The sequence below is a fragment of the Callospermophilus lateralis genome, chromosome 2, assembly GCF_048772815.1.
Source record: "Callospermophilus lateralis isolate mCalLat2 chromosome 2, mCalLat2.hap1, whole genome shotgun sequence".
Taxonomy (NCBI): domain Eukaryota; kingdom Metazoa; phylum Chordata; class Mammalia; order Rodentia; family Sciuridae; genus Callospermophilus; species Callospermophilus lateralis.
In genome coordinates, this window is record NC_135306.1 from 130,982,305 (window position 1) to 131,010,141 (window position 27,837).

At 41.4% G+C, this 27,837-nt stretch overlaps 1 protein-coding gene across 2 annotated transcripts; it reads left to right on the forward strand.

The window, feature by feature from the left end:
• Nucleotides 1-546: 546 nt before the first annotated feature.
• Gpr83 (G protein-coupled receptor 83) lies at nucleotides 547-10,645 on the forward strand. 2 transcript variants are annotated; one of them, XM_076843868.2, is made up of 4 exons: nucleotides 547-933; nucleotides 5,383-5,508; nucleotides 7,762-7,895; nucleotides 10,021-10,645. In XM_076843868.2, the coding sequence occupies exons 1-4, from the start codon at nucleotides 547-549 to the stop codon at nucleotides 10,643-10,645; spliced, it is 1,272 nt and encodes a 423-aa protein (XP_076699983.2). The 2 variants fall into 2 exon arrangements, with proteins under 2 accessions (XP_076699983.2, XP_076699986.2); XM_076843871.2 differs by lacking the exon at nucleotides 5,383-5,508.
• Nucleotides 10,646-27,837: the final 17,192 nt, after the last annotated feature.

Consider the following 27,837-nt stretch of genomic DNA (forward strand, 5'->3'; position numbering starts at 1 on the left):
CACAGATGGAAACAAATGAAATTTATCCTCGTCACTGAAGGAGACCCTCTGGCAGACCAAGTTTTGCAATGTGATCCCACATAATCCCCACTCGCCCCCAAGGGCTGCTTCCACCTGTCCTCTTCACTAGAGGTTAGGAGAAATCGAGCCAAGGTGCATTGGAGAAAGCACTTTGCAGCGCCACGGGAGTTGCGTGCTGGAGTGGGAGTGGATTGGGCGTGGGGACAGCAGCCACGCCGCCAGGCACCGTGGAGCTAGCGAGGCTTGTCAGAGCCCCAGCGCGTCACGGTCGGCGCAAGAGTCGCTGCGCTGCCCAATAGGCGAGGCGCTCGCTGGCAGCCTGGGGGGAGCAGATATAAAAGTGCTGAAACAAGCCCCGAGCTTGTCGACCAAGGGCTGGTAGCTGGCTGAGTCCGGCTGCGAGCGGGGCGCCGGCAGTCCGGGTCCCCCTGGCGCCACAGCCCGGGCGCGCTCGGCTCCCAGCACCCCGGGTCCGGGAGAAACGTCCCGACAGCGCGCTCCCAGGGAATCAGCGGCTCCGGGAAAATGGTCCATCACTTCTTGCTGATCCTCCTTCTCCACTTGGTGCAAGCCACTGAGCGCCCCGAGGGTCGGGCGGAGGAGCAGAGCCTGGAGGCGGCCCTGGCGGTGCCCAACACCTCGCACTTCTTCTCCTGGAACAACTACACCTTCTCCGACTGGCAGAACTTTGTGGGCAGGAGGCGCTACGGGGCCGAGTCCCAGAACCCCACGGTGAAAGCCCTGCTCATCGTGGCTTACTCCTTCATCATCATCTTCTCGCTCTTTGGCAACGTGCTGGTTTGTCATGTCATCTTCAAGAACCAGCGAATGCACTCGGCCACCAGCCTCTTCATCGTCAACCTGGCGGTGGCAGACATAATGATCACGCTGCTCAACACCCCCTTCACTTTGGTAAGGTCCCTGGCTCCGCTGGCTCCCCAGCCTCAGGCTTTCTTGGTCTCCCTCTCATCTGTCTGTCTAATTTCTCAATTCTCTCCCCTCCTTCTGTCATTGCCTCCCTCCCTTTCTCTCCTCTTCACCCCACCCCCATCTTTCCACCCCTATGGTTCTTCCACCTCCTCATTTCTGGTACTTATGCCTTTCTGACTTCATCTTTTAGTCTCTCTTGTCATTCATCCCTAGTTTATCACGCTTCAACTCTCCTCTGTTTTTCTTAGTCTTTCCACCAGTCGCTGTCTCTCTCTGAAGTCTGTTTCTCATTTCTCTCTCTACTTGTCTGTTTCTATCGCATCCCTCATCACCTTCTTCTCTTCTTATGGTCTTAGTTTTCTGTCACTCCTACCTTTCTCCTATTTTCTCTCTCATTCCATCTCTTTCTCTCACATTTTCTCCCTCATTCCCTCCCTCCCATCTTTTGCTCAATTAATTTCTAAACCAGAGCTTCTGCAGCTGGTGACATTGGATCAATGGTTGGAGTGTCTGCAGCTGGATAATCTCATTGCTGTTTAATCTTATTGGATGCATGCACCCTTTTGATTATTAAACAGTAAACCAAGCCCTTAAAATATTAGCAGAGACTATTAGATCACCTCCTCTCTCCCTATTAAAGGTCTACCCCTCCATATCAATGGGGTGCTGTTTTATGCAGCAACTAAAATATCACACAATTGTTAAATGTTAATGGAACCTGAGGTGCATTTTCCTAGATTGCTTATTTCATTTCCCTTCTGTTGATTGACAGTGAGGCCATGTATGAGATCTGTGTTGGGGAAGAGATGAGGGTGAAGTGAACATGGGCCCCACCTGGCTTGCCTGGCTCCCCAGCACACAGGTGGTTCATGGCCTCCTCCCCAAGCCCTGGCCACTCAACATTAGTGGTGTAATCTCTGTCCTTTTATGACCTAAAAATGCAGTTCTCATGGATAATTTGGAATCATGAAGGCTGTGACTGTGCAATCTGCCTGATTCTATATCATGGGTTACATCTTTTTCAATTTATGGAATAACTTTATTTTTATTTGAGTTACTGTCAAAGCAGAATCTGTTCATGCCTGCCTCTGCCTTTCTTTCTCTCAACACACACACAGATACCCAGAAATGACAGAAAACAAAAAGAAGAGTCCATGCATCTATGTGAATGTCCCTCCAAATCTTAAATCCTCAGAGAACTCTTACATTCTCTTTCTCTTGGTTTGTTATGAGAACATCACTCACATTTGGCAGATAAGGAAACTAAGGCAGAGAGAGGTTCGGTCCCTTGTTCAGGGCTGTGTGGCTAGTAATATGTAGATCCAGGATAAGGAATTACATCCCTTACTTCAAGTCCAGATGTCTGTCCACCACACCACCAGAGGAATGGAGGTCACTCTAGGACCATGTTCTGCTTCCACTGCTCCAAACTATGGACTTTCCCTATTCTCATTCTGGTCTATATAGAACTTATTGATGCCCATTCAGGGTTATTTGGGTACTAACTCAAGGACAAAGAGCACTGCTTCTGTTGTCTTGATTCACAAGAAAGCAACATCTCTTTCTCTCCTTGGTTTTTGTTTGTTTTATGGTGTTGGGGTTTGAACCCAGGACCTGCTGCCTGCCAGCCAAATGCTCTACCACTGCACCACCCATCTACCCCTGCTCCCTTGGTTTCTGACCTGACAGTGGGCAGTGCTGAGATGGGCTGGGTCATCCACAGTGGGAACTGGAAGGCTCCATGGCCTGGCCTTGGTGCTACTGCCCAGAGCCAGGCTATAAGGTTGAATCTGCTATAGACACATGGGGGGACAAGGAGGCCAGGGACCTAAGGCCAGCTACAGCTGAGAGCTGGGAGCCCCTGCCCCAGAGCACAGTCTGCAAGACAGGAAGTCAAGGTGCTAAAAATCCTGCACTCTATCCAGGATGAGCCAAAGTACCTCAGACTTTAACCTGACCCTTAGAGCTGCTGAATCCAAATTCCTATTAAAGTCATAAGGTGATGGTAACCAGGGAGAGAGAGGAGTATGGGGACAGGGTCTTCTAACCCCTTAGTCTACTCAGCAGGGCAAGGCATCCTGCTTTGGCTGGTTGTTGAGAGTATCCTCCCTCTCATGTCTCTACTTCACTCACTAGGGTCATCAGAAGCCCAGCTCTGACCACTGAGAGCTTAGTAAACAGTTATTCACAGTTCCCATTGTAGAGACATACACAAAATGCAGTGGAACTTAGAGGGGGGAGTCTTTCACTCCCACCCACCAGAGTCCCATGAGAGAGTCAAAGGAGACTTTGCAAAGAACATGACATTTCAAAGGGACCTAGATGAATAGGAGTTTCCAGGTCACGCTGAACAGTCAATGCTGACAGAGGGATCAGGGAGACAAAGGCATGGAGACATCAAAGTTCACAGTGTATTGAGGAACATGGAGTGGCTCAGTGTAGCTGGAGCAGCAGAGATGAGAGGAGGGATGGCCTGGGGCTGGAGAGGCAGAGGTGGACCAGAAAGCAAGGCCAGGGCCAAGTTTGAACAGGCCTGGATACTCATGAGGCATCTGGCTGTGGCCTGAGAACTGTGGGCCATGCTCAGCAGGTTGGTAACAGCAATCTGATTTTTTATTAAGGAAGCTATGAACAGCGGTGTGCAGGCTGAGTTGCTAGAGATAAGAGCTAAGAGTGGGGAGGAAGCTGTACCAGGGCCATGACCTCAGGGATGAAGGACAAGGGAATGCATTTGAAACCATTAGAGGTTTGGATTTGGTCATTCACTCAGTGTGGGGGTGAGAGTGTAGGGGTGAATATTGCTAGCTCTATAATGTGGCTAGATTGCTCAAAAGCCTCAAATGGCTCCTCCCTGTCTACCCTGAAAAGAGGAAAGTGTCCTGGTTTCACGATCAGGCCAGAATTGTCCACTCCTCATTCCCAGCCATGATATGATCCAGTATCAGTGCCTTTTGGTCTGATCTTCACCCTTGCAAGTCTTTCCTCATTTCGGATGTCTCTGATGTAGTCACAGTGGCAGTGCATAGGGTCACCCACTTGCTGGGTTCTAGGCACTGTTGCGCCTACTTGATGTGTGTTGTCCATCCTGTTTGATTTTTTTTATGATGAATATTATTATTATTATTATTATTATTATTATTTATATGTGACAGCAGAATGCATTACAATTCTTATTACATATATAGAACACAATTTTTCATATCTCTGGTTGTATACAAAGTATATTCACACCATTTGTGTCTTCATACATGTACTTTGGATAATATTGGTCATCACATTCCACCATCATTTATAACCCCATGCCCCCTCCCTTACCCTCCAACCCCTCTGCCCTATCTAGAGTTTGTCTATTCCTCTCATGCTCCCTCCCCCTATCCTGTTTGATTTCCATAACAACCTTCTAAAAGAGGCAGCTCCATTTTGCAGATGAGGAAATTGAGGCTTAGAGGGTCCAAATGTCTTTCCCAGGATGACCAAAAAATCTGCTGTAAATCTCTACACTGTACTCTTTTCTGTGAGGCTGACTTGCTCTGTTTCTATCTCCATCACCTCTGTTTCTCTTCTGTCCACTCACACCCCTACATGGTGGTCTAATTGCCTTTTGCCTGGGCCTCTATAGGGCATTGACTTCTTTCTGCCCTGTACTTAGATTATTTGGTTCCTCCCTGCCCAGATTGGAAGCTCCTTGATCAAAATCATGCTTGGTCTCTCTTGGGCAAGCAGCATTACTCCCCAGGAGCTGCTCATGTATTAATTGAGCAAACAGCCCTGGCTGTCATGGTAGGAGGACTAGGTTCTCCTAGGGCACCATAGCTCTCTCTGATCCATACCACTCCAAGCTTGTCATGGTCCTCCTTCCCAGATGAGGAGTCGCAAGATCAGCTTAGCCCAAATTTCTGGTACAGTCCAAACGCTGTGTTATGTAATCACTAGACTGAACTTAGTTGGGTAAAAAATGAATTCTATTATTACACATAGAAATACCTACCACTTCTTTCTATTAATAGCTTTCCAACAATCTGCAAGATAGTTTCTTCTCATCCTTTACAGACTTCATACTAAGCCTGTAAGGTAGAGATTGTGATACCTTGCAAATGACAAAACTGAGGTTAACAGAGGTTACATATATTGCCAGGTTGGACAGTGATAAACTCTTAGAGGTAGGAAGTCCACCTCCAAAGCCCATGTCTTTCCTAAGATCTCCTGTCCTGATGACATAGGATCACGATCAGGGTTTGTTGAACTGAATGAATGATAATGAGCTGTGCTGGGGGAAATCACATGTAATCACGATTTAGCCTTATATATGGAAAGAAAGGAGGAGCTGGGAGAGGCCTCCCAAGGGTATGCTCCTTAGCGACCACCAAGGGGTCAAGGGGGTATCAGAATCAAGGGCTGTCTTTCTCTTGACTTCCGTTTGCTTGTCTCTAGGTTCGCTTTGTGAACAGCACGTGGGTGTTCGGGAAGGGCATGTGTCATGTCAGCCGCTTTGCCCAATACTGCTCCCTGCATGTCTCAGCACTGACACTGACGGCCATTGCTGTGGACCGCCACCAGGTGAGGGCACCTACCTCCAACACTGTTCTTCCCTCTTAGGCTTTGCTTTCCTGGAATCTGCAGGAAATACTCTCAAGACAGTGGTTTTAGCCCAGATTTCATTGAGCATGTTTTCTTACTGATAAGCATGTAGATTAGGGATCTTAAACCCTTTGTCCTAGTTGTTTCAAAAAAAGTTTGTTGTTCTGATAAAGGCTCAGTGGTGGCATTTTCTGTCTCAGAAATCAGTGAGCTCATTTTAGGGGTAGAAAGGGAAACTTGGAAAATTACAGATGAAAAGAGAGCAACAAATAATTGCAGGTTGGAGATAGGCTCTTCAGTAAGAGATGGGTGTTCATTGGCCCAGACTGTTGAAGAGGAAAACAAGCCAGGATATCCAATGGCAAGAGCAGGTGTCATGGTGGTGATAGCACCTGGGGTGAGGATATTAGAAGCTGGGTGGATATAGTAGTAGGAACCCAAAGAGAACCTGAGGGTGTCCATCCTGGAAGGGGATGGCTTCATGCCAGGTGCCTTGCCTATGCTAACTCAGTGAGCCTGTGTTGTATGTTTAGACTATGCTGAATCAAGGAACAAAGGCTTGGAAAAGTGCATGGGTAGCTTTTTCAAGATCATGTGACTATGAATAATGCCTCTAGGACCAAGGTCTATGAGGCTCCATGCTATTCTGTGATCACTAGACCACTCTGCTGTGAGAATACTCAAGGAAACCTGGAAAACAAGTATCATTAGGGCCACCAGGACAAAGAGGACAAAGAGAAATGGGATTTATTCTGAGTAGCACCCAAGGATAAGGAGCTTCAAAGATGTAGGCTCAAAGCTGAAGTCCAATGTGAGGAATGACTTTCTAATGAAAAGTCTAAAGGTGGACAAAGCTGCCTGGGAGATAATGCATCCCATGTTACCAGCCATATCTAAGCAAAGTCTGGATGACAACTTGATAAGAATGTCTTCAAAGGGACTCAGGCATCTATCTGATAAGGAATTGGACTAACCAAGCTTTGAAATTTTTTTGAAATGCTATTATTTTGTAAGAATGAACTCTTCATATATGCTATAAATATGTTACAGCAAAGTGTGAATATTTACATACAAATATTTTCTGTTTTTTTCTTAATCTCCTTTTATTCAATAAGATCTCTGGGCTACCTGTGCTTGGTCTTGATTACTCCTGTCTAACACAGTTAAGAGTTGGTGCATGGGTTGAATGGGGCTGAGGAACAGGGGCTAAATCTTGCTTATGTTAACCATGTTGCCATATTTTCAAACATAGGGTCTTGACCCAATGCCAATGAAATCCCTGAGCAGTGTCTGGAGACACTGCCTTCGGCAAACCTGAACACAGGAGTAGGAGGGGCAGAGATGGCCAAGTCCAGAATGGAGATGTTCTGGGAAGCTTCCGAAAACTCATCACAACCTCCCATAAGATCTTAAGAAAAACTGGGAAGAAAAAAAATTCAGAGAAACATCCAGAACATTGCATGTGTTTCAGGATAGTGTCCTAAGACAGCAGTAACTCTGTATAATCTCTGTCTCCCTGACCCTGAACTCACCTATCCCCAGTGCCTTTCCCAAGAAGTAACGATTCTCATCTTAAAATGAAGATACTTTTAAATTTTCAAGCTTTTATTTAAGCCTTTTACAAGAATTGATTGGCATACAGTAGCAATTTCAAGTGCATTTCACCCTGAAGCCTATAACACTGGCTTTATTGTAGGCGTGTGGATGATGGGCCCCATTGCAATTTTGCTAGCAGCTTTCATAAACAGTGTTGTGAGCTCCCAAATAAGTGTCAATGCAGCTTTCCATGAGAGGTACAACAGCTTCAGACCTTTTCAGAGCCCTGCATAACCTAAGGTGTCTAGAATCCTGGGAAGATTAAGTCAGATCTCAAGGACGTAGGCACTGAGCATGGGCTTGTCCCTCTACCAGCTTTGCTTTGGAGCTATGCAAGCAGACCTCCTCCACAAGCCCTCCTTGGCCCCAGGTCTGCAGCAAGAAGCATTTGAACTGCCAAGACTCTCTGAATCCAGACAGCACCATTTTTACACTCCTGAAGGTTGGCTATGGAGTGGGGCATGGTCCCTGCCCCCAACCCCCGGATACCTGGTATAGCTCAGGGCCTCAACAATGAATGTAAAGGGTGTTTGCTTAATAAATAAGGCATATATTAGTGACAATCGAGCTGCAGTATCTGGAAGCTCATTTGCTTTAAACTTGTTTAGCTAGTGATGCTGTTTGCTTGTTTTTCAGGTCATTATGCATCCTTTAAAGCCCCGAATCTCTATCACAAAGGGTATCATCTACATCGCTGTGATCTGGATTATGGCTACCTTCTTCTCGCTCCCACATGCTATCTGTCAGAAATTGTTTACCTTCAAGTACAGGTGAGATGAATAAGTAGGAGCAGCCTAGGCTTCAGAGGAGATTGCCTATCCCTGCCTTGTCTCAAATCAACAGGAAGCCCTGGCAAAGGGAAACTGGAGGCCCCTCTGGATCCACAACTATCAGAGTTACAAGTCCTGCCCCACTGAGCCATGATCCTGGCCTCTCTCCCATCCTGTTGTTTTCTGATCCATGCCTATTCTTTGCACCCCACATCCTGCTTTTGTCTTTTTTTCCCTTCTCAACCACTTTAGCTTCTTCTTGATTGTCTTTCCAATCTCTCTCCAAGGACCAGGCAGTAGTTACCAGGTTTTGCCACCAGGGGGGCATGTGCTCACATAGACTGAGATGGGAATCAACTGCACCTAGTTTAAACACGAGCAAGGTTTAAATTCTCACAGGACTTAGAAAACATATATGTGGGTATGTGTCTGAGGCAGGATTCTCCTCATCCCCCCACCTCTCACCTAGATTTCTTTATCATGTGTTTTTACCAGATGGGAAATTCTTTCAAACATTCAGTGTTTAAAGTAGTTCATTAAGACCTATCTCCTTGCTAGACTCTTAAATTTAGAAAGAGCTGGCTCAGTTTCTTTTATTTTTAAATATTTTTTTAGTTGTCAATGGACCTTTATTTTATGTGTTTATATGTGTTGCTGAGCATCGAACCCAGGGCCTCACACACGCTAGGCAAGCGCGCTGCCATGGCGCCACAACCGCAGCCCAAGCTGGCTCAGTTTCTGATTTGGCATCTCAGTGATCTCAACCATACTCTTTGTAACAAGCCTTCAATCTGTATTTACTGAGTGAATAAATGAATGAATGATTATAGAGGGATTTTCAACCTTTCACACGTTGTTGTACGTGAAGTTCCAACAGGTCCTGAGATAAAGGTATGCACACATACAAGAAGTTTATTAGGCCCATGCTCCAAGGAATACTGGGTGAGGGGGTAGGGAGGCAGGACTGGGAAGGGAGAACCCATGCCAGGGTGTAGCTTAAGGGGAAGCTGGGGACTCTGGAGCAATCTTTAGAGTCAGGAGTAGAGTCTGGAACAGCAGGGTTTCCCCTGCTGCAGGCCAGAGAGCTTGGCTTTCACATTCCTGTCAGCCACTGGCTCCAGGCTTACTAGAGAAAACAGAAACTGCCCTCACTTCTGGCTCTTAGTGAATCTGTGGAAAGAATTTTCAGTGGCCCTAGGGTAATCCTAGACACCTAGAAGACCACAGGTACCAGCATTTCCTGCTGGAAGGACAGCAGCTGGGGGCTGATGCTGTGTTAAGGGGGGTCCTGGGGACCAAGACGATGCACTCCCAGTGTCTGCTACAGTGGCTATGCACTGTGTCCTTGAAAGACACATTTTGCTTACTTCTGTGACAAAAGCAGATGAGAGAGAGAGAGAGAGAGAGAGAGAGAGAGAGAGAGAGAGAGAGAAGCCCTGAAGGTCAATTTTTCAAATTATCGATAAAGTCTCCCTTAATGAATTCCAGGATATTGAAGGAAATCAGACACTCAGATCCACCCACATTCAGCCCCCCCCATCTGCCTTCACATATGGAAGACTTTTTTTTTCCCTACAAGAGCAAAGGGAGTTTTTATTTTGCTACATATAAGAACAACAAGGCACATGGACATACTAAGAAAGATGAAGAGGATCAGAGTACATTCTATATGAAATAGAAACTGCTTACATGAGTTCCTTAGTTCAGGCTTTCCTGCTTATTCTCAAGACCTATCATTTGTTTCTGTCATTTTAGTTCCCCTTTGGAATGGGAAGTTAGTACAATGGAAAATTCTAAGATTTCCTCAAGGACAAATCAGTTTTCAGTTTAAGGACACTACTGTTTCACCATTCAACAAATATTAGATCTATTAGATCTTGTTTGTGGGTTAGGAACAACGCAAGACTAAGAGGACTCAGAGATTCAGTGTCTTCCTTACCTTTATGGAACTCAACCTTGTGGGGAGTGAGAAACATGATCAGTTACTTAGGTTACAGCATCAAAAGAGCTATAACAGACAGATGTGCCAAGAGTCCAGGGGAGGGAGGGGCTGGCGCCTCTTGGGGTGAAGGCTTTCCATCTTTTCTCCTCCCCGTCACCTTCTGTCTCTCTCTCCTGCCTGCAGTGAGGACATTGTGCGCTCCCTATGCCTGCCAGACTTCCCTGAGCCAGCCGATCTCTTCTGGAAGTACCTGGACCTGGCCACCTTCATCCTGCTGTACATCCTCCCTCTCCTCATCATCTCCGTGGCCTATGCTCGTGTGGCCAAGAAGCTGTGGCTGTGTAACACGATTGGCGATGTGACCACCGAGCAGTACCTGGCCCTGCGCCGCAAGAAGAAGAAAACCATTAAGATGCTGATGCTGGTGGTGGTCCTCTTTGCCCTCTGCTGGTTTCCTCTCAACTGCTACGTCCTCCTCCTGTCCAGTAAGGTCATCCACACCAACAATGCCCTCTACTTCGCCTTCCACTGGTTTGCCATGAGTAGCACCTGCTACAACCCCTTCATCTACTGCTGGCTGAATGAGAACTTCAGGGTAGAGTTAAAGGCATTACTGAGCATGTGCCAAAGACCCCCCAAGCCTCAGGAAGACAGGCCACCCTCCCCAGTTGCCTCCTTCAGGGTGGCTTGGACAGAGAAGAGCAATGGTCGGAGGGCTCCACTACCTAATAACCTCTTGCCTTCCTCGCAACTCCAGTCTGGGAAGACAGACCTGTCATCTGTGGAACCCATTGTGGCAATGAGTTAGAGGAGGTGGGGAGAAGGCAGGGGAGGATCTGCCTCCAGCGGAGATTGGAAAATGGCCTATCCTCTTGTGCATGATCTTCACAGTGCTGGGAACTAGTTCCTACAGAAACAGTAGGACTCTTGAGTTCCTAGGAAACTGCCTGGCCTTCTAGCCCCATTTGAAGTGCAAACTAAAATTCAATTACCAATTAGGCATCTGTTCATAAATTCCTATTTAGAAAATGCTATGAGGTATAGCACCCTGGATCTCTGAGCAAGAGAACCAAGGCAACCTCAGCTCAGATGGGGGCTGAATCAGTCAATGGACTCCAACTGTTGGGCAGCTACCTTATAGCCCTTCTGACTACCGAGCATCCATAGAGGAAACTTGAAGTCATCCTTTGGGTGCAGCTGACCCACATGCACAGAGCTCTGCTGAAAACAGATTCGCTGGCCAGTGAGATGTTAGCAAGCTAGAGCAGGTATAGATTTTCATGCCTTGCCTTCTGAAGTCATTGGACCAAGATAAATCACAATTTTTTCAGTAGATTGGCTCTATACATGACAAGAAAGGACCAATTTAGTTTCCTTAAAACAAACAGAAATCATTATTTCCACTTTGAAAAATTCAGAAAAGCACAAAGGAAAAAAAAAACATCTTTCCATCCCATCAATTTGTGATCACCTCTGCTAACGCTGTGAATTTATTTTCAACTTTTCCCTTTGTGTGTAGACGTGTCTATGTATGCATGTGTGCAGTTTTAAAATTCGGAACTATACTTTTCCATTAGACTGTAATGATCAACAAGGAACAGGGGTGCAGCAGAGTACTTATGAGCCTCTCTCCAACAGTAGTCCAGACAAATCAAAGAAGAGGTGAGAGAGGAGCCCCAAATGAAGACTGACCCCAAGCATACAGAACTGGTTCCATCTTGCAGCCAATGATGGCCCCGCACGAGCTAAGGTACCTCTCCCCAGATGGTGGTCATCATGATGATCCAGGAGATAAGACTCAGCCATGAGGTAGAATTCCTTTTTTCTTACAATCACACAGAATCAAAAGGGGGTGAAATGTTGTTCTGTTTTCACAGGAAATGAGGGAACAGCCTTTCCAATATGCTGGAAATAACTGTGCTGAGCCACTTCATCAACCCAAGCTGTCTAGGCAGGCCATTTCTCTGTGTTGTCTGAATAATGAGATTTTTTTTCACACCAGGTTCTGAAAGAAGACTCACTGTCATCATCACCTTGGCGATTCACATGTCACTTCCCAAAACCTATGGTATCCTTGAAGAAACTTTTTCCTTAAGGGCCCACTTGCCAGAAAAATCTCATTCCAGAGACTGAATGTTTTTGTTCTTCCATCTGGTCCTGACTTGACTCTCAGTGTCACTCAGAGAGAGACTTGTCAGGCAGAATTGAGCTTAATTCTCTAGCCCTGAACAATTGCTGCTGTCATGCTGGGTTTAGGTTTTCTCCCAGCCCTGGAGAAATCCTGAAAGGGAAGCGGGCAGATGGAGTTGAATGGGAAACAGTGTTAGGGGAGAAGGGTTTGGCCGAGATTCACTTATATCTCTAGGCAGTTAATTGAAACTGAACTTGGTTTCATCATCTGCTTCTATATAATGAACCACAAGAGTTTCTTACACTGGTCTATTTATGAGGATGTTAGAACATTTTAAAAATAGAAAAAAAAAAATTTTAACAATCATCTTTTTCTGAAAAGTGGATTTAAAAAATGACTTTCATGGGGGCTGAGAGCATTTTCTAAGTCCAAACAGATCCCCAAGTGAGTTTTTTCAGGCTAAATGGCTCCTGTGTTTGTTCTTGTCTGTGATGTCAGGAAGCAGCTTTTACTCCCTCTTAATGCTGCCAATAGAAATTCTATGAACCAGAACCAGAAGAGGCAGCAGGGATATAGAAAGTGTGCCTTGCTCTGGACTTATGGATAGGGACAGCTTCATCCCCTTGTCTTTGAAGGTGGCTAGAAATATTGCTGAGTTATGAGAAAACCCTTAAGTCTGGGTCTCCTTTTGTCACCTGTCTGCCCCTTTCCGTGTGTTTCCTGTGGTCCTCAGAGCAAAAAGTGACTTGTAATTGTGAACGTGAAATTTGTAAAACTTGAGTTTTCTCAGTGTGATATACAGAATGCTTCATTGTAAATTGTTCCAGTCTCAATAAAATATCTTGTGTGTGTGGAGGCTGTGCCACTTGGATTGGTGATTCTGTCACACCTGGTAACCATTAAAATGGGAATCAACATGGATTCAGGAAGGGAGCATGGAACTCATCTACCCCAAAGCCTGGGATCTCAGATGGAGTCCAGCACCAAGAGGGGACACAGCCAGTTGAGAAGCCTCTGTCTCCTGATCCAGAGCTTCCTCCTCTGAGTCAGCCGAGTCCTGCATGTTTTAGCCCCAAACTCCATCTGTTCCTTGGTGACTGAGGAGGAGGTGAAGCTGCCACTGGAGCCTGGAGAGTGATTCTCCCACTCTCTGTGCAGTGGGCACCACCTTCCCTGTGCCTACTGTGATCTGCCACACTGGGCCTGGGGTCCCACTATTCTGCCAGGGGAGCTGCGTGGGAGCCTTCATTGCACACATAATTACCCGGATGCCATCCAAAGCATCTGTTAAAATAAATTTTAAACAGTTTCACAGACAGTTGTTAATTGGAGTAATTTGCTAAACTTAGAGGAAAATTAGAAGAAAAATGGAAGGCATAAAAGAAGTAGAGGGGAACTAACATTTGTTGAAATTTCCTATTTCAGTACCATGCTAAAGGCTTTTGAGCTCATTATCTCATTTACAGGCACAGTAGCCCTTCAGAGTGGGCATTATTATTTCTATATTGCAGAAATATAGAAATATATTTCTTCTGAGGCTCAGCAAACTTAGATAACTTGCACACATCTAAATAGGAAACAAGTTACCTTCTTGGACATTAGGTTCTGAGAAAGTATGCAGAAAAGAATCTTTTTTTTTTTTAACATTTATTTTTTAGGTGCAGATGGACACAACACAATGCCTTTATTTGTATATGATGCTGAGGATTGAACCTGGGTCTGTGCTACGCGAGTGCTCTACCGCTGAGCGACAATCCCAGCCCCAGAAAAGAATCTTACTTTTTTTTTTTAATTCAGTGTTCTCTAAATTTTCTTGATTAGATGATAACTTTTTTATCCTCCAAAATTTATTAACCATCTTAAAAATCTAAAATCTATTAACCATCTTAATAATTAGTGTTTGAGCTATATACTTTGGGAAATGCTTGACTAGGTGAGCCTCAAAGGCTCCTGTAGCCCAGTGGTCAATAAATCCATGGTTCTAGTACTAGAAAAGTCACATGGCTGCCTCATGAGTTGTTAGGTTAAGATCATCTTCCAAGCAAGCTCCTAAGTGACTCTCACATTGCTGGTGCCTGTTAGACCATGTTAGGTTGCCAAGGAAAATAGCCAGCCTGGGCCCCAAGGTCTTCAGGTAACATAAACAGAACTCAGATGACCCCCTTACTGCCTCTAACCTTTGCTGTGCTACCAGAGCCTCTATGGTGATGGAGCCCTTCCAGAATGTCTGGATCCAGGAGGAATCTGATAAGACCCGGGATTTTAGAGCATCCACGGGGGAAACATGTATGTCTTAGAGTGTGGCCTGAAGATGGTAGCCATGGCAGCCAGCCTCCCAGGCTGTGAAGGATGACCGTTAGCATTTCCATGTACTCCTCCCCTGAAATTTCCTTTCATTTCAATGAGTAGTTAGGGAAAGGTAAACAAGAAGAATAAGAAATAAATGCAATGCTGGGAGCCTTTAAAAAAACAAAACCCAAAAACCAAAAGTGGTATCTAATGTGAGAAAACCCTGGGATCAGTGTTTTTTCTGAAGCATCATAACCTGAATTGTGGAGAATAAGCTACTAAGCTGCTTCATGAGGACAGAGGGGTTGAACTTCATAGGGCCTCCCCTGCTTCCATTTCCAGCCCAGCAGAAACCCTATCTTCAGATTGGTCATGAATTTAAGATGTTCAGCTTAACTATGAAGAAGGCAAAGGAATCATAAGCATGGGATTTAGGATATTGATTATGGCAGGCTGGGGTACTGGTTGGGTAGGGTAGGGTAGAGACCACAAGGTAGATACAGATAATTGTCCAGCTTTTATTTTGGACAATAGGTTCATGGATGCTTATTATGTATTAAAAGTAATGAATCAAATAACTAACCAGATAGCTAAAAATAGGTCAGGTGTTGACCAATGTGAAGGATGTGCCACGAAGCCAGGCACGGGTGGCAGGAGCCTATAGTCCCAGCTACTAGGGATGCTGAAGTACAAGAATTGCTTGAGCCTAGGAGTTTGAGATCAGCTTGGGTAACACACCATACTCCATCTCAACAACGACAAAAGGGAGCATGCCACAGATCAAGGTCATAGAGAATCCAATTATGCACCCCTGAGGTCTATAACCAACCAACCCCAAACAACAAACCAATGGATATGGAGACCTAGAGGTCCAGGCCTTCCCTTTTCTTCCCTGTACTCTTCTAATCCACTTACATCTGTATTATTAGAACATGCAATTAGAGTTCACTGCTAAGACAACCAAGACATGGCAATTATTTTTCCTTTTTAAAACAACCTTGTTTTTCTGAAGTTAAAACTTGCTTTGGCTTAGTTTTCTAAATCACTGCCGCTAATTGTTGTCTGGTGTTAAAAATAGTCGAAACTGCTTTGTGACATGGGCACATGACCTGAGTGTTCTCCAGCTCCCGAGCCTGGTCCCCTCAGACTTCCTGAGCTGCCTGAGTGGCTCCACTCTGTCTGCTCTCCTCCCGCAGAACACCTGTCCTCCCTGCCTGCTGCCCTCTCCAGCGTTAGAGCTAGTTCAGCTTCTGCAGCGTTGTCTTTCTCCTTTTTGGTTTCCTCCCTTATTTGGGAAGATCACATCTTCCAGCATTATCCCAAGGATAGGTGCATTGGTGCTCATTTCCTTTGAGAGCCGATCTGTCTGTAAATGTGTTTAATTTTAACTTGTATTTAGTTGGTAGTGTGTAGAATACTGAGTTGAAAATCATGTTTTTTCACAATTTTGAAGGCATTTGTATTTGCTTTATATTACTGCCATAATTCATTACCACTGCCTTAGAGGTTTACACAACAAAAATTGCTTATCTTATAGTTCTGTAGGCAGATCAGGAGTCTGACACAGAAGGGCTTCATTACCGTCTGTTGGCTCTGGGTAGACCCTCTCTCTGGCCCTTGATAGCTTGCACAGGCTCACATTCCTTGGCTCTTGGCCCCCTTCCTCTAGATTCAAAACCAGCAGCACCATGTCAGAACTTCTTCCATCATCACATTTGTCTCTGAATCTCTTCTTTTGCCCCTTCCTCTTCATTTTTAAGGACTTTTGTGATTGCATTGAGCCCATCTGGGAAACACAGGATAATGTCTCTATTTTAAAGTCAGGTGATTAGCAACCTTCAGTCCATCCTCCAACCTAATTCTTTTTTGCCTGGACATATTCACAGGTTCTAGGCATTGGGATGTGACCGTCTTCAGGGAGAGCCATTATCCTACTTACTAGTGCTGCTCCATTATCTTCTGCTGAGAAACTGGATTCTTTTCTGAGTCAGTCCTCTGCATGTGCTCTAAGACCCTTCTATTTTAGATTGAGGCCAAAAAGATGAGTTGAATGGACTGTAGGAGGGATCACCAACTGTGCACCTTTCAAGAACTTATATAGGCACCAGTCTCTGGGATTCTTCCAAAGATATGATGTTGCTGTTGGTTCACTATTCGACGGGGAGAAGATGCTTCGGGGGTGTCTGCTTGGCACTCTGCTCTAACTGTTCATGGATAGATTCACCAGTGGTTAAGTATTCCCACTCTACATTTAGCAACTCAGGTACTCACCACAGAATAAGCCCATGAAGCCAAAATTCCCTTTATCGCTCGACTCCCTTATGGTTGGTGGGAATTTAAAATGGTGACTGCTTAGTCATTGCATGCCATGGGAAATCTGTGCTAACCCTATTCTCATTGCCTTCAAATACTGGAAAAGAGATAACTAAGTCCAGATTCTAAAAGTCTGAACCTGCCACCATTTGTGGAACAAGTTGTTTGTTAATCATTGTTCTTTGTTGTAGAAAACAAGCCGTTTTGACTAGTTTAAATCTAAAAACACCTTATTACGGTATAGCAGAGAAAAAACAGAATTTTCAGGGTCATTAGGGAATGACATTTGGACCATTGTACAAACAGAAGCAGTAGAGCCATAAGTGCTCTCACGGCCATCATTCAGTGCTAAGGCTGGCAGAATCTCTGCTACAGCCGCCAGTGAACTCTATTCCTCCAACTCTGTGTCCTCTAGAAGAGCACCTAGACCTTGACACGGTTTTCACTTCTCATGGCTCACTTTGGCTTCAAAATTTTTGTGAGCATATCTCTTGCCAGAACATAAGTCACATGCAGATCAGGTACAGAAGGGTCTAAAATATGTTTTACATATACATATGTATATGTGTGTGTATATATGTGTGTGTGTGTGTGTATATATGTGTGTGTGTGTGTGTGTGTGTGTATAGCATTCCAACTTCAGCAATGTAAGAAAGCAGTTGGAATTATTATCAAATAAACCAACCTGAAGTATGTGTTTTAGCAGAGATTTATAAAAAGTAATCTCTTGCAGCATTTGATAGTCTAAAACTTACTTTATTTTAAAAATTTCTTGTTGGTTGTTTTGGTTATACATAACAATAGGATTCATTTTAACATAATTATAAAAGCATGGGATATAATTTGTTCTAATTCAGTCCCCAGTACTTGCCCTTTCCTTTCACCCTCCATCCTCCTTTCTTCCTTCCACTCTACTGATCTTTCTGCTATTTACTTACAGTGTTTTTTTAAAATCAGTGTCTTGTGAATATACATGATGGTGAGATTCATTGTTGTGTATTCATATATGTACATAGGAAATGCAGGTCAGATCCATTCCACTCTCTTTCCTTATCCTGTCCCTCTTCCCTTCCTTTCATCCCCCTTTGTCTATTCCACGAGTTTTTCTTCTATTTTTTTAAATCTTACTCTGTTAAGCTGGCATGGTGGCATGTGCCTGGAATCCCAGTGGCTTGTGAGGCTAGGCAATGGGATCCAGATTTCAAAGCCGGCCTCAGCAAAATCAAGGCACTAACCAACTCAGTGGGACCCTGTTTCTAAATGAAATACAAAATAGGGCTGGGATGTGGCTCAGTGGTCAGGTGCTCCTGCGTTCAATCCCCAGTACCAAAACAAAAAACAAAAAAACTTACTCTATTAAGCCTTACTCTGGAATGACAGTTTAGTTGTGCGATAGTTGGGCCCCAAAAGGCCCAGGTGTTAAAGACTTGGTCATCAGCTTGTGGTGCAATTAGGAGTGAGTGGAACCTTTAGGAGGTTGGGCCCAGTGGAAGGAAGTTAAGTAATTGGGGGTATGTTCTAGAAGGAGATATTAGGGTCCCAACCCTTTTTCTGTTTGCTTCCCAGTTGCCATGAGGTGAGAAGATTTGCTCTGCTATGTGCTTCTCACCATGATGCACTGCTTTGTCACAGGCCCAAAGACACATTGGACAACTGACCATGAACCTCTGACATCATGAGCCAAAGTAAACCTTTACTTCCTTTAAGTTGATTATTTCAGGTATTTTGTTATAGTCACAGAAAATTGACTAACAAGCTGTATAAACAATAGTAGGTTGACTGTCACTTTTCTCCTTAATATTTTAAGGATACTATTTTATTGTTTCTGGCATCTATTTTTAAGGATGAGGGTTTCACTCTTTGAATGTCTTTCCTTTGTAGTAAGAGTTTTTTTTTTTTTAAATCTCCCAGTTTTAATAAGGTATAATTGGCAAATAAAAATTATGACAAATAAAAATTATTAAATAAGCTAATTAACTTCTTATCACCTCACATAATTATCATTTTGTGGTAAGAATATTTAAGATCTACTATTTTACCAATTTTTAAGCATATAGTATATTATTATTAACTAACATGCTTTATGATAGACTTCCAGAAATTATTCACCCGGCTGAACTGAAACTCTGTAGTCTTTGACCAACATCTCCCCATTTCTCTCACCACCTGCTCACACCTTCCAGTACTTGGCAGCTACCATCTATTCTACTCTCTGCTGCTATGAGTTCAACTCTTCAGATTCTACCCATGAGTGAGATCATGTGGTATTTTTCTTTCCTGGCTTATTTCACTAAACATAATGTCCTTTGGACTCATAAGTAGGTAGCTTTTCAGATTGTATCTTATTCTTTGACATTTTGAACATTTACTAAGTTTTTGAGTTTGTATTTGCTTTTCTTTATTTTGTTTGGAATTCTGTATGAATCTTCACTCTAAGGATTTATGTCTTTTTTGAGTTCTGAAAAATTACTTGACAATATTACAGTAAATATTATCTATTCCTATTTTCTCTTTTTCTTATCCTCTAACTTCTACTTGTCAGTTTTGGAGTGTCTTATTAAATCCTCTTTGACTTTTAATTTCCCTTTCTTTTCATATCTCTGGTTGTATACAAAGTATATTTACACCATTTGCATCTTCATACATGTACTTAGGGTAATGATGTCCATCTCATTTCACTGTCTTTTCTACCCCCTTACCCCCTCCCTTCCCCTCCCACCCTTTTCCCTATCCAGAGTTTGTCTAATCCTCCCTTGCTCCCCCTCTCAACCCCACTATGAATCAGCCTCCTTATATCAGAAAAAACATTTGGCATTGGTTTTTTGGGATTGGCTAACTTCACACAACATTATATTCTTTAAATGCTGTTATATTCTGCAAATGCCTTGATTTTATTCTCTTTTAATGCTGAGTATATATGTATGCGTGTGTATGTATGTGTGTGTGTGTGTGTGTGTGTGTGTGTATATATGTATGTATGTATATGTATATATATATATATATATATATATATATATATATATATATATATATATATATATATATATCACATTTCTTTATCCATTCATCTATTGAAGGGCATCTAGTTTGGTTCCACAGTTTAGCTATTGTGAATTGTGCTGCTATAAACATTGATGTGGCTGTGTCCCTGTAGTATGCTGTTTTTAAGTCCTTTGGGTGTAGACCGAGGAGAGGGATAGCTGGGTCAAATGGTGGTTTCATTCCCAGTTTTCCAAGGAATCTCCAAACTGCTTTCCATATTGGCTGCACTATTTCCACAGCAAAATATGAGTGTGCCTTTCCCCCCACATTCTTGCCAATACTTATTGTTGCTTGTATTGTTAATAGCTGCCATTCTACCTGGAGTGAGATGAAATCTTAGAGTAGTTTTAATTTGCATTTCTCTAATAGCTAGAGATGTTGCACATTTTTTCATATATTTGTTGATTAATTGTGTATCACCTTCTGAGAAGTGTCTATTCAGTTCCTTGGCCCATTTATTGATTGGGTTGTTGTTGTTGTTGGTATTATTATTATTATTATTATTATGTTTAGCTTTTTGAGTTCTTTATATACCCTAGAGATTCGTGCTCTATCTGATGTTCAAGTGGTAAAAATTTGCTCCCAAGCTGTAGACTCTCTATTTACCTCACTGATTGTTTCTTTTACTGAGAAGAAGCTTTTTAGTTTGAATTCATCTCATTTATTAATTCTTGATATAATTCTTGTGCTATAGGTGTATAATTAAGGAAGTAGGGACCTAATCTGATATGATGGAGGTTTGGGCTTACTTTTTCTTCTAATAGGTGCAGTGTCTCTGGTTTAAATCCTAGGTCCTTGATCCACTTTGAGTTGAGTTTTCTCCAATGTACATTTTTGGTGTGTTTGTCTAATATAACTGTAGTTATGTGGGTTAGTCTCTGTTTCCTCTATTCTGTACCATTGGTCTACCAGTCTATTTTGGTGTCAATACCATGCTGTTTTTGTTACTATTGCTCTGTAGTATAGTTTAAGGTCTGGTATAGTGATGCCACCTGCTTCACTCTTCTTGCTAAGGATTGCTTTAGCTATTCTGGGTCTCTTATTTTTCCAGATGAATTTCATGACTGCTTTTTCTATTTCTATGAGGAATGTCATTGGGATTTTGATTGAAATTGCATTAAATCTGTATAATGCTTTTGGTAGTGTGGTCATTTTGACAATATTAATTCTGCCTATCCAAGAATAAGGGAGATGGAAAGATCTCCTAAGGTATTCTTTAATTTCTTTCTTTATCATTTTGCAGTTTTCATTGTAGAGATTTTTCACCTCTTTTGTTAGGTTGAGTCCCAAGTATTTTTTTTTTGAGGCCATTGTAAATGGGTTAGTTTTCCTCATTTCCCTTTCAGAGGATTTGTCACTGATATACAGAAATGCCTTTGATTTGTGGGTGTTGATTTTATATCCTGCTACTTTGCTGAATTCATTTACTAGTTCTAGAAGTTTTCTGGTAGAATTTTTTGGGTCTTCTAGGTATAGAATCATATAGTCGGCAAATAGTGCTAATTTGAGTCCTTCTTTTTCTATTCAAATCCCTTTAATTTCTTTCGTCTGTCTAATTGCTCTGGCCAGTGTTTCAAGAACTATGTTGAACAGAAGTGGTGAAAGAGGGCATCCCTGTCTTGTTCCAGTTTGTAGAGGGAATGCTTTCAAATTTTCTCCCTTTAGAATGATGTTGGCCTGGGGCTTAGCATCTTTATGATGTTGAGATATGTTCCTGTTATTTCTAGTTTTTCTAGTGTTTTACATGAAGGGCGCTGTTTTTTGTCAAATGCTTTTTCTGCATATATTGAGATGATCATATGATTTTTATCTTTAAGTCTATTGATGTGATGAATTACATTTATTGATTTCTGTATGTTGAACCAACCTTGCATCCCTGGGATGAACCCTACTTGATTTGATGCACTATCTTTTGATATGTTTTTATATTCAATTTGCCAGAATTTGATTGAGAACTTTTGCATCTATGTTTATTAGAGATATTGGTCTGAAGATTTCTTTCTTTGCTGTGTCTTTGTCTGGTTTTGGAATCAAGGTGAAATTGGACTCATAGAGTGAGTTTGGAACTGCTTCCTCTTTTTCTATTTCCTGAATAAATTGAAGAGTATTGATATTAGTTCTTCTTTAAAGGCCTTGTTGAACTTGGCTATGAATCCATCTGGTCCTGGATTTTTCTTGGTTAGTAGGCTTCTGATGATGTTTTCTATTTCATCACTTGAAATTGATCTGTTTATTGTTTAAATCTTCCTAATTCAATTTGGTCAAGTCATATGAGTCTATAAATTTGTCAATGCCTTTGATGTTTTCTATTTTATTGGTGTACAAGTTTTAAAAATAATTTCTAATTATCTTCTGTATTTTTGTAGTGTCTGTTTTGATATGTCCTTTTTCATCACATATGTTAGTAATTTGAGTTTTCTCTCTCCTTCTCTTCATTAGCATGGCTAAGGGTTTGTCAATTTTATTTATTTTTCAAAGAACCAACCTTTTGTTTTGTCATTTTTTTTCAGTTGTTTCTTTTGATTCAATATCATTGATTTCAGCTCTGATTTCAATTATTTTTCTGTCTTCTACTGCTTTTGATGTTGATTTGTTCTTCTTTTTCTAGGGCTTTGAGATGTAACATTAAGTCATTTATGTGTTGACTTTTTCTTCTTGTCAGGAAGGAACTCCATGCAATGAACTTTCTTCTTAGTACTGTCTTCATAGTGTCCCAGAGATTTTGATACATTGTTATCTGTTCTCATTCACCTCTAAGAAGTTTTAAAATCTCCTCTTTGATGTCTTTTGCAACCCATTGTTCATTCAGTAGCATATTGTTTAGTCTCCAAGTGTTGGAGTAGCTTTTATTTCTTATTTTATCATTCATTTCTAATTTCATTCCATTATGATCTGATAGAATGCAAGGTGGTATCTCTATTTTTTATATTTGCTAAGAGTTGCTTTATGGCATAATATATGGTCTATTTTAGAAAAGGATCCATGTGCTGCTGAGAAGAAAGTGTATTCGTTCATTGAAGAGTAAAATATCCTACGTATGTCAGTTATGTCTAAGTTATTGATTATACTATTGAGTTCTATATCTTCTTTGTTCAGCTTTGTTTGGATGATCTATCCAGTGGTGAAAGAGGTGTGTTAAAAGTCACCCAGAATTATTGTGTTGTGGTCTGTTTGACTCTTGAACTTGAGAAGAGTTTTTCTTTTTCTTTTTCTTTTTTTTTAATGAATGTAGGTGCTACATTGTTTGGGGCATATAAATTTATTAGTGTTATGTCTTGTTGATGAATGCTCCCCTTAAGCAGTATAAAATATCCTTCTTTATTCCTTTTGATTAACTTTGGCTTGAAGTCTACTTTATTTGATATGAGGATGGAAACCCTTGCTTGCTTCCACAGTCCATGTGAGTGGTATGATTTTTCCAACCTTTCACCTTCAATCTGTGAATGTCTTTTCTCATGAGATGAATCTCTTGGAGGCAGCATATTGTTGGATTTTTTTAAAAAATCCAATCTGCCAGTATATGTTATTATTGAGACATTATTTGTATTCCCAACCATTTTTTATTTTATTTTGATATTTAACTTGACTTGGTTTCTCCTTTTTTTAGAGAGAGACAGATAGGGAGAGAGAGAGAGAGAGAGACAGAATTTTTTTTTTTTTTTTAGTTTTCGGTGGACACAACATCTTTATTTTATTTTTATGTGGTGCTGAGGATCGAACCCAGTGCCCCACGCATGCCAGGCGAGCGTGCTACCACTTGAACCACATCCCCAGCCCTTGGTTTCTCCTTTGATTAGATTTTCCTTTAGTTTAATCCCTCCCTCTGCTGATTTTCATTGTTGTTTTTCATTTCCTCTTCATGGAATATTTTGCTGAGGATATTCTGTAGTGCAGGGTTTCTAGTTGTAAATTCTTTTAACTTTTGTTTATCATGAAAGGTTTTTATTTCATCATCAAATCTAAAGCTTTATTTTGCTGGATGTAAGATTCTTGGTTGGCATCCATTTTCTTTCAGAGCTTGATATATGTTGTTCCAGGATCATCTTGTTTTCAGGGTTTGGGTTGAGAATACTGCCCATAATCTAATTGGTTTCCCCCTATATGTAATCTAATTCCTTTCTCTTGTGGCTTTTAATATTTTCTCCTTATTCTGTATGTTAGTCATTTTCATTATAATGTACCTTGGTGTGGATCTATTGTGATTTTGTATATTTGGCATCTTGTAAGCCTCCTGAATTTGATAGTCTTCATGTTTGAAAAATTTTTCTGATATTATTTCATTGAATATATTAATCATTCCTTTGGTTTGGAACTGTATGTCTTTCTCTATCCTGATAACTCTTAAATTTGGTCTTTTCATGCTATTTCTTGAATGTTCAGAGACAGGCTCTGTGGCAAGCAGTGTGTGGCTGTTGGCTGACTTCAGAGCCTGTGTGAAGTTCCTGGGTGAGGGCAGGCTACTGCACATAGGGGACTATCTGCGCTGCTGCAGAGTCCCAAGATGGCAGCAACCAGGGGAGCCCCACGTTGGTAGATGGGGATCCACACGGAAGTGGCCGCCAGAGTTCCTGTGTGTGGGAAATTGCCTGGTGTCCTACTTGGGAGCAGTGTCCATGATTTCTGCTCAGGTGGGTGGCCGAAAGTTCTTTGTGGGTGCTGTCACAGCAGATGGTCTCACTCGGTACTGGGTGGGCAAGTGGTTGGGAAACCTACTCTGATGCTGAGGCCTGGATTCCTGGACAGGCACGGTGATTCCTGTGAGGTAACGGGAATATTGCTTGCAGAGAAGCAGTATTCTCACTACTTGAATCCCAGGTCACGGGGCAACACAGAATGCTGCCTCCCTCTGGCGCGCCATCTTGGATCCATCTGAAATGCCTATTTCTTATATTCGTGGTATGACTATATATTTATTTTTGAAATATGTCCACTCTTTTCTTTCTTTCCTCTCCTTGAATTATAGACAATATTCTTCCTTTTATCTCTTTGAGCTTAGTCATTCTACACCTAAGTCCTTCAAAGATTGAGTTCATGTCTGTCATTTCTTTTCTTCATATTTTCCTGTTTGTTGTACCTAAAAACTCTCTTTCTCTCTCTCTTTCTTTAAACCAGAGTGGATTCCTATGTGTGTTTTGTAATTTTTGCCTATTACTTGTATTTGGCAGGAATCGTTGGCTAAAGACGTTCTGTGAAAGTGCCGTTTATGTAGGGTCTCCTCAGGAATGAGTTAATAATAAGGCCCCTGAATTTAGATGAATTGTCCCTGGTTTAGTCAATTTTTATCTTTTCACTTCACCATAATTTTAAAATGTATTCATTATGTAATCTTCCCCTATACCTAGCTAAAAGCTTAGACAGGCTCTGTGATTTCTTAAAAAAGCATTTATCTTTAAAATAGTTTTAGGTTTCTAGAAAACTGTGAAGAGAGTAGAGTGAGTGCTCTTACACCCCACACATGACCCTCCCTGACGTAAGAATCTTATATTGCTATGGTACATTTGTCCTAATTAGTGATCCAATACTGATACATTACTCTAGTTCAACTAAAGTCCATACTTTCATCACATTTCCTAAGTTTTCAATGGCCTTTTTCTGTTTCAGGATCCCATCAGAATACAACATTTCATTTAGTTTTTATTTCTCCTTAGGCTCTTTGAAACTGTGTGGATTTCTCTGACACTTCTTGCTTTTGATGATCTCACCAGTTTTAAGGAGTACTGTTCTGGCATCTTTTTGAAGAATGTTTTTCAATTGGGATTTGTTTGATGCTTTCATGACGGACAGGGTTACAGATTTTGTGGGTGGGTGGATGGAGTGATCACAGAAATAAAGTGCCATTCTCATCATGTTATATCAAAGGTACACACTGTGAATGTGGACTATCACCCCTCATATTAAACATGATCATCTGGCTGAGGTGCTCCTTCTCAGGTTTTTTTCATGGTGAAGTCATTTCCCCCTTTCTATGCTGTACTCTTTGGAACACGTCACTGGGGGCACAGCCCACAATTAAGTATTGGAGCCATGCTGCACCTCCTTGAATGGAAATAGCTACATAAATTACTTGGAATTCTGCTGCACAGGTTTATCTTTTCTCCCACTTAATTATTCATTTATTTATGTAAATATGGACTTATGATACTTATTTTATACCAGGAGTATGGTCTAAAACTACTTTATTTTGCTTTGGCTGTAAGGAGCTCTTTTAGTTTGGCTCCTGTGTCCACTTGACACCCTCTCTTCAACTTGGGATTTGTTTGATTTAGTACTTCCTTGTTTTCTGGAGCTGATATGTTCCAAGCTTATGTATTTCTTGCTCTCATCTGAGAATCAGTTATTTCCCCAAGGAATCTCACTCTATTTACTGGAAACTGATTTTAGAAATCAATGTCTGGATTCCAGGTGTGCCCTTTACTGCTTGGGTGCCATTACTTCTAGGAACTTTCATTTGGCAAAGCAAGGAGATAGAGATGTATATACTAATTTGTGTGTAAATACATAGTTGTAGACATTTTTACATGTAACCATCTATATCTACATAAGTTAAACATGAGCTTATAGTGGTGTCTCAAATTCTAATCTAACTTTCTTTCCTTGCTTATCTATAAACTCCCACTCCAATAGCAAAATCCTGACTCCCAGCAGCTGCCATTCATTTACTTAATGTTCAGTTCCAATGTACATGCAGAGCAATATCAGTATCATTCACTCATTCTCCTGTGGGAAATAACTTATTAAGCAGAGTTCAGTGCTTATGTGCAGTACCTTTTGCCTTTAGAGACTCATAGACTCTATTCATATCCAAAGTTACTTTTGGAAAGTTGCAGTTTCTAAATTCCGTGCCTTTATTTTGCATCCCCTTCAGTAACATTGTTTTAAATATTTGTGATACTTTAGATTCTTTTACATTCTATCTGCATTCCATCATTGCATTCCATGATTCTACCCTGGAATCTTCTGGCCTCCTTAAATGATTGTTTTAAATTTGTATACATTAAGGTTTGTTTTTTGTTCAGTAAAATTTTATGGATTTTGACAAATATGCACTGTTCTACTCTACATCCAAAGTTAGAATACTATGCAAAATATTTTCTCCTAAAAAACACTGTGCATCACCGATTTAATATTTATCCCACCCTGAACCTCAAGCAACCACTGATCTGTTGACAATTCCTGAAGTTTTGTCTTTTTCAGAATAGTATATCATTGGAATCATACAGAATTAAGCTTTTACAGAATGGCTTTCATGCATTTGAGATTTGTTCATCTTCATGTGGATTAAAAGTTCATTATTTTTTGTGTGATTTTTGCTTGTTCAGTTTGCTAAATAGTATTCTGTTGTGTGGAAGTTGCACACCTAGTTTTTCCATTCACCTTTCACCTTTATTCATGGACACATTATTGGCTTTCAGGTTTTGCCATATATATATATATATATATATATATATATATACATACATACATACACACACACACATACACACATATATGTATATATATGCCATATATATATATATATATATATATATATATATATATACACACACACACACACATACATACATACATACACAAAGTTTCTGCAAACATCAACTTGTTGGTGTTTGTGTGGACATAAATTTTCACATCAGTTGGGTAGATACTTGGGGGTGTAATTGCTGGACCATATGGTTAGATTATGTTTGGATTTTTAAGAAACTGGCAAACTGTTTTCTAAAGTGGTTGTACCATTTGCATTTCTACTAGGAATGGATGAGTGTTCCTGTAGCTCTGCACCTTTCCAGTTAATTGATGTGGTCATTATTTTATTTTATTTATTTTTATACAGGAGATTGAATGCTGGGGAATTTTACCACTAAGCTACATTTGCAGTCCTTTTCCCATTTTTTTCTTTTTTAAATTTGAGGCAAGGTTTCATTAAGTTATTAGGTTCTGAGTTGCTGAGGCTGGCCTCAATCTTGCAATCCTTGTAATTTAGCTTCCTAAATTGCTGGGATTAGAGTTATGCCAAGTCACCTGGCTGGTATGGTCACTATTTAAATTTTAGCCATCCTAATATGTATTTGGTGTATCTTATTGTTGTCTTAATTTACATTTCCTTAATGGCCATTGGTATTGAACTTCTTTTCATATGCTTATTTTCCATCTGCATATCATTCTTTTTTTATTCAGCTCTTTTGCCCACTTTTTAGTTGGGTTGTTTGTTTTCTTGTTGAAATGTAAAA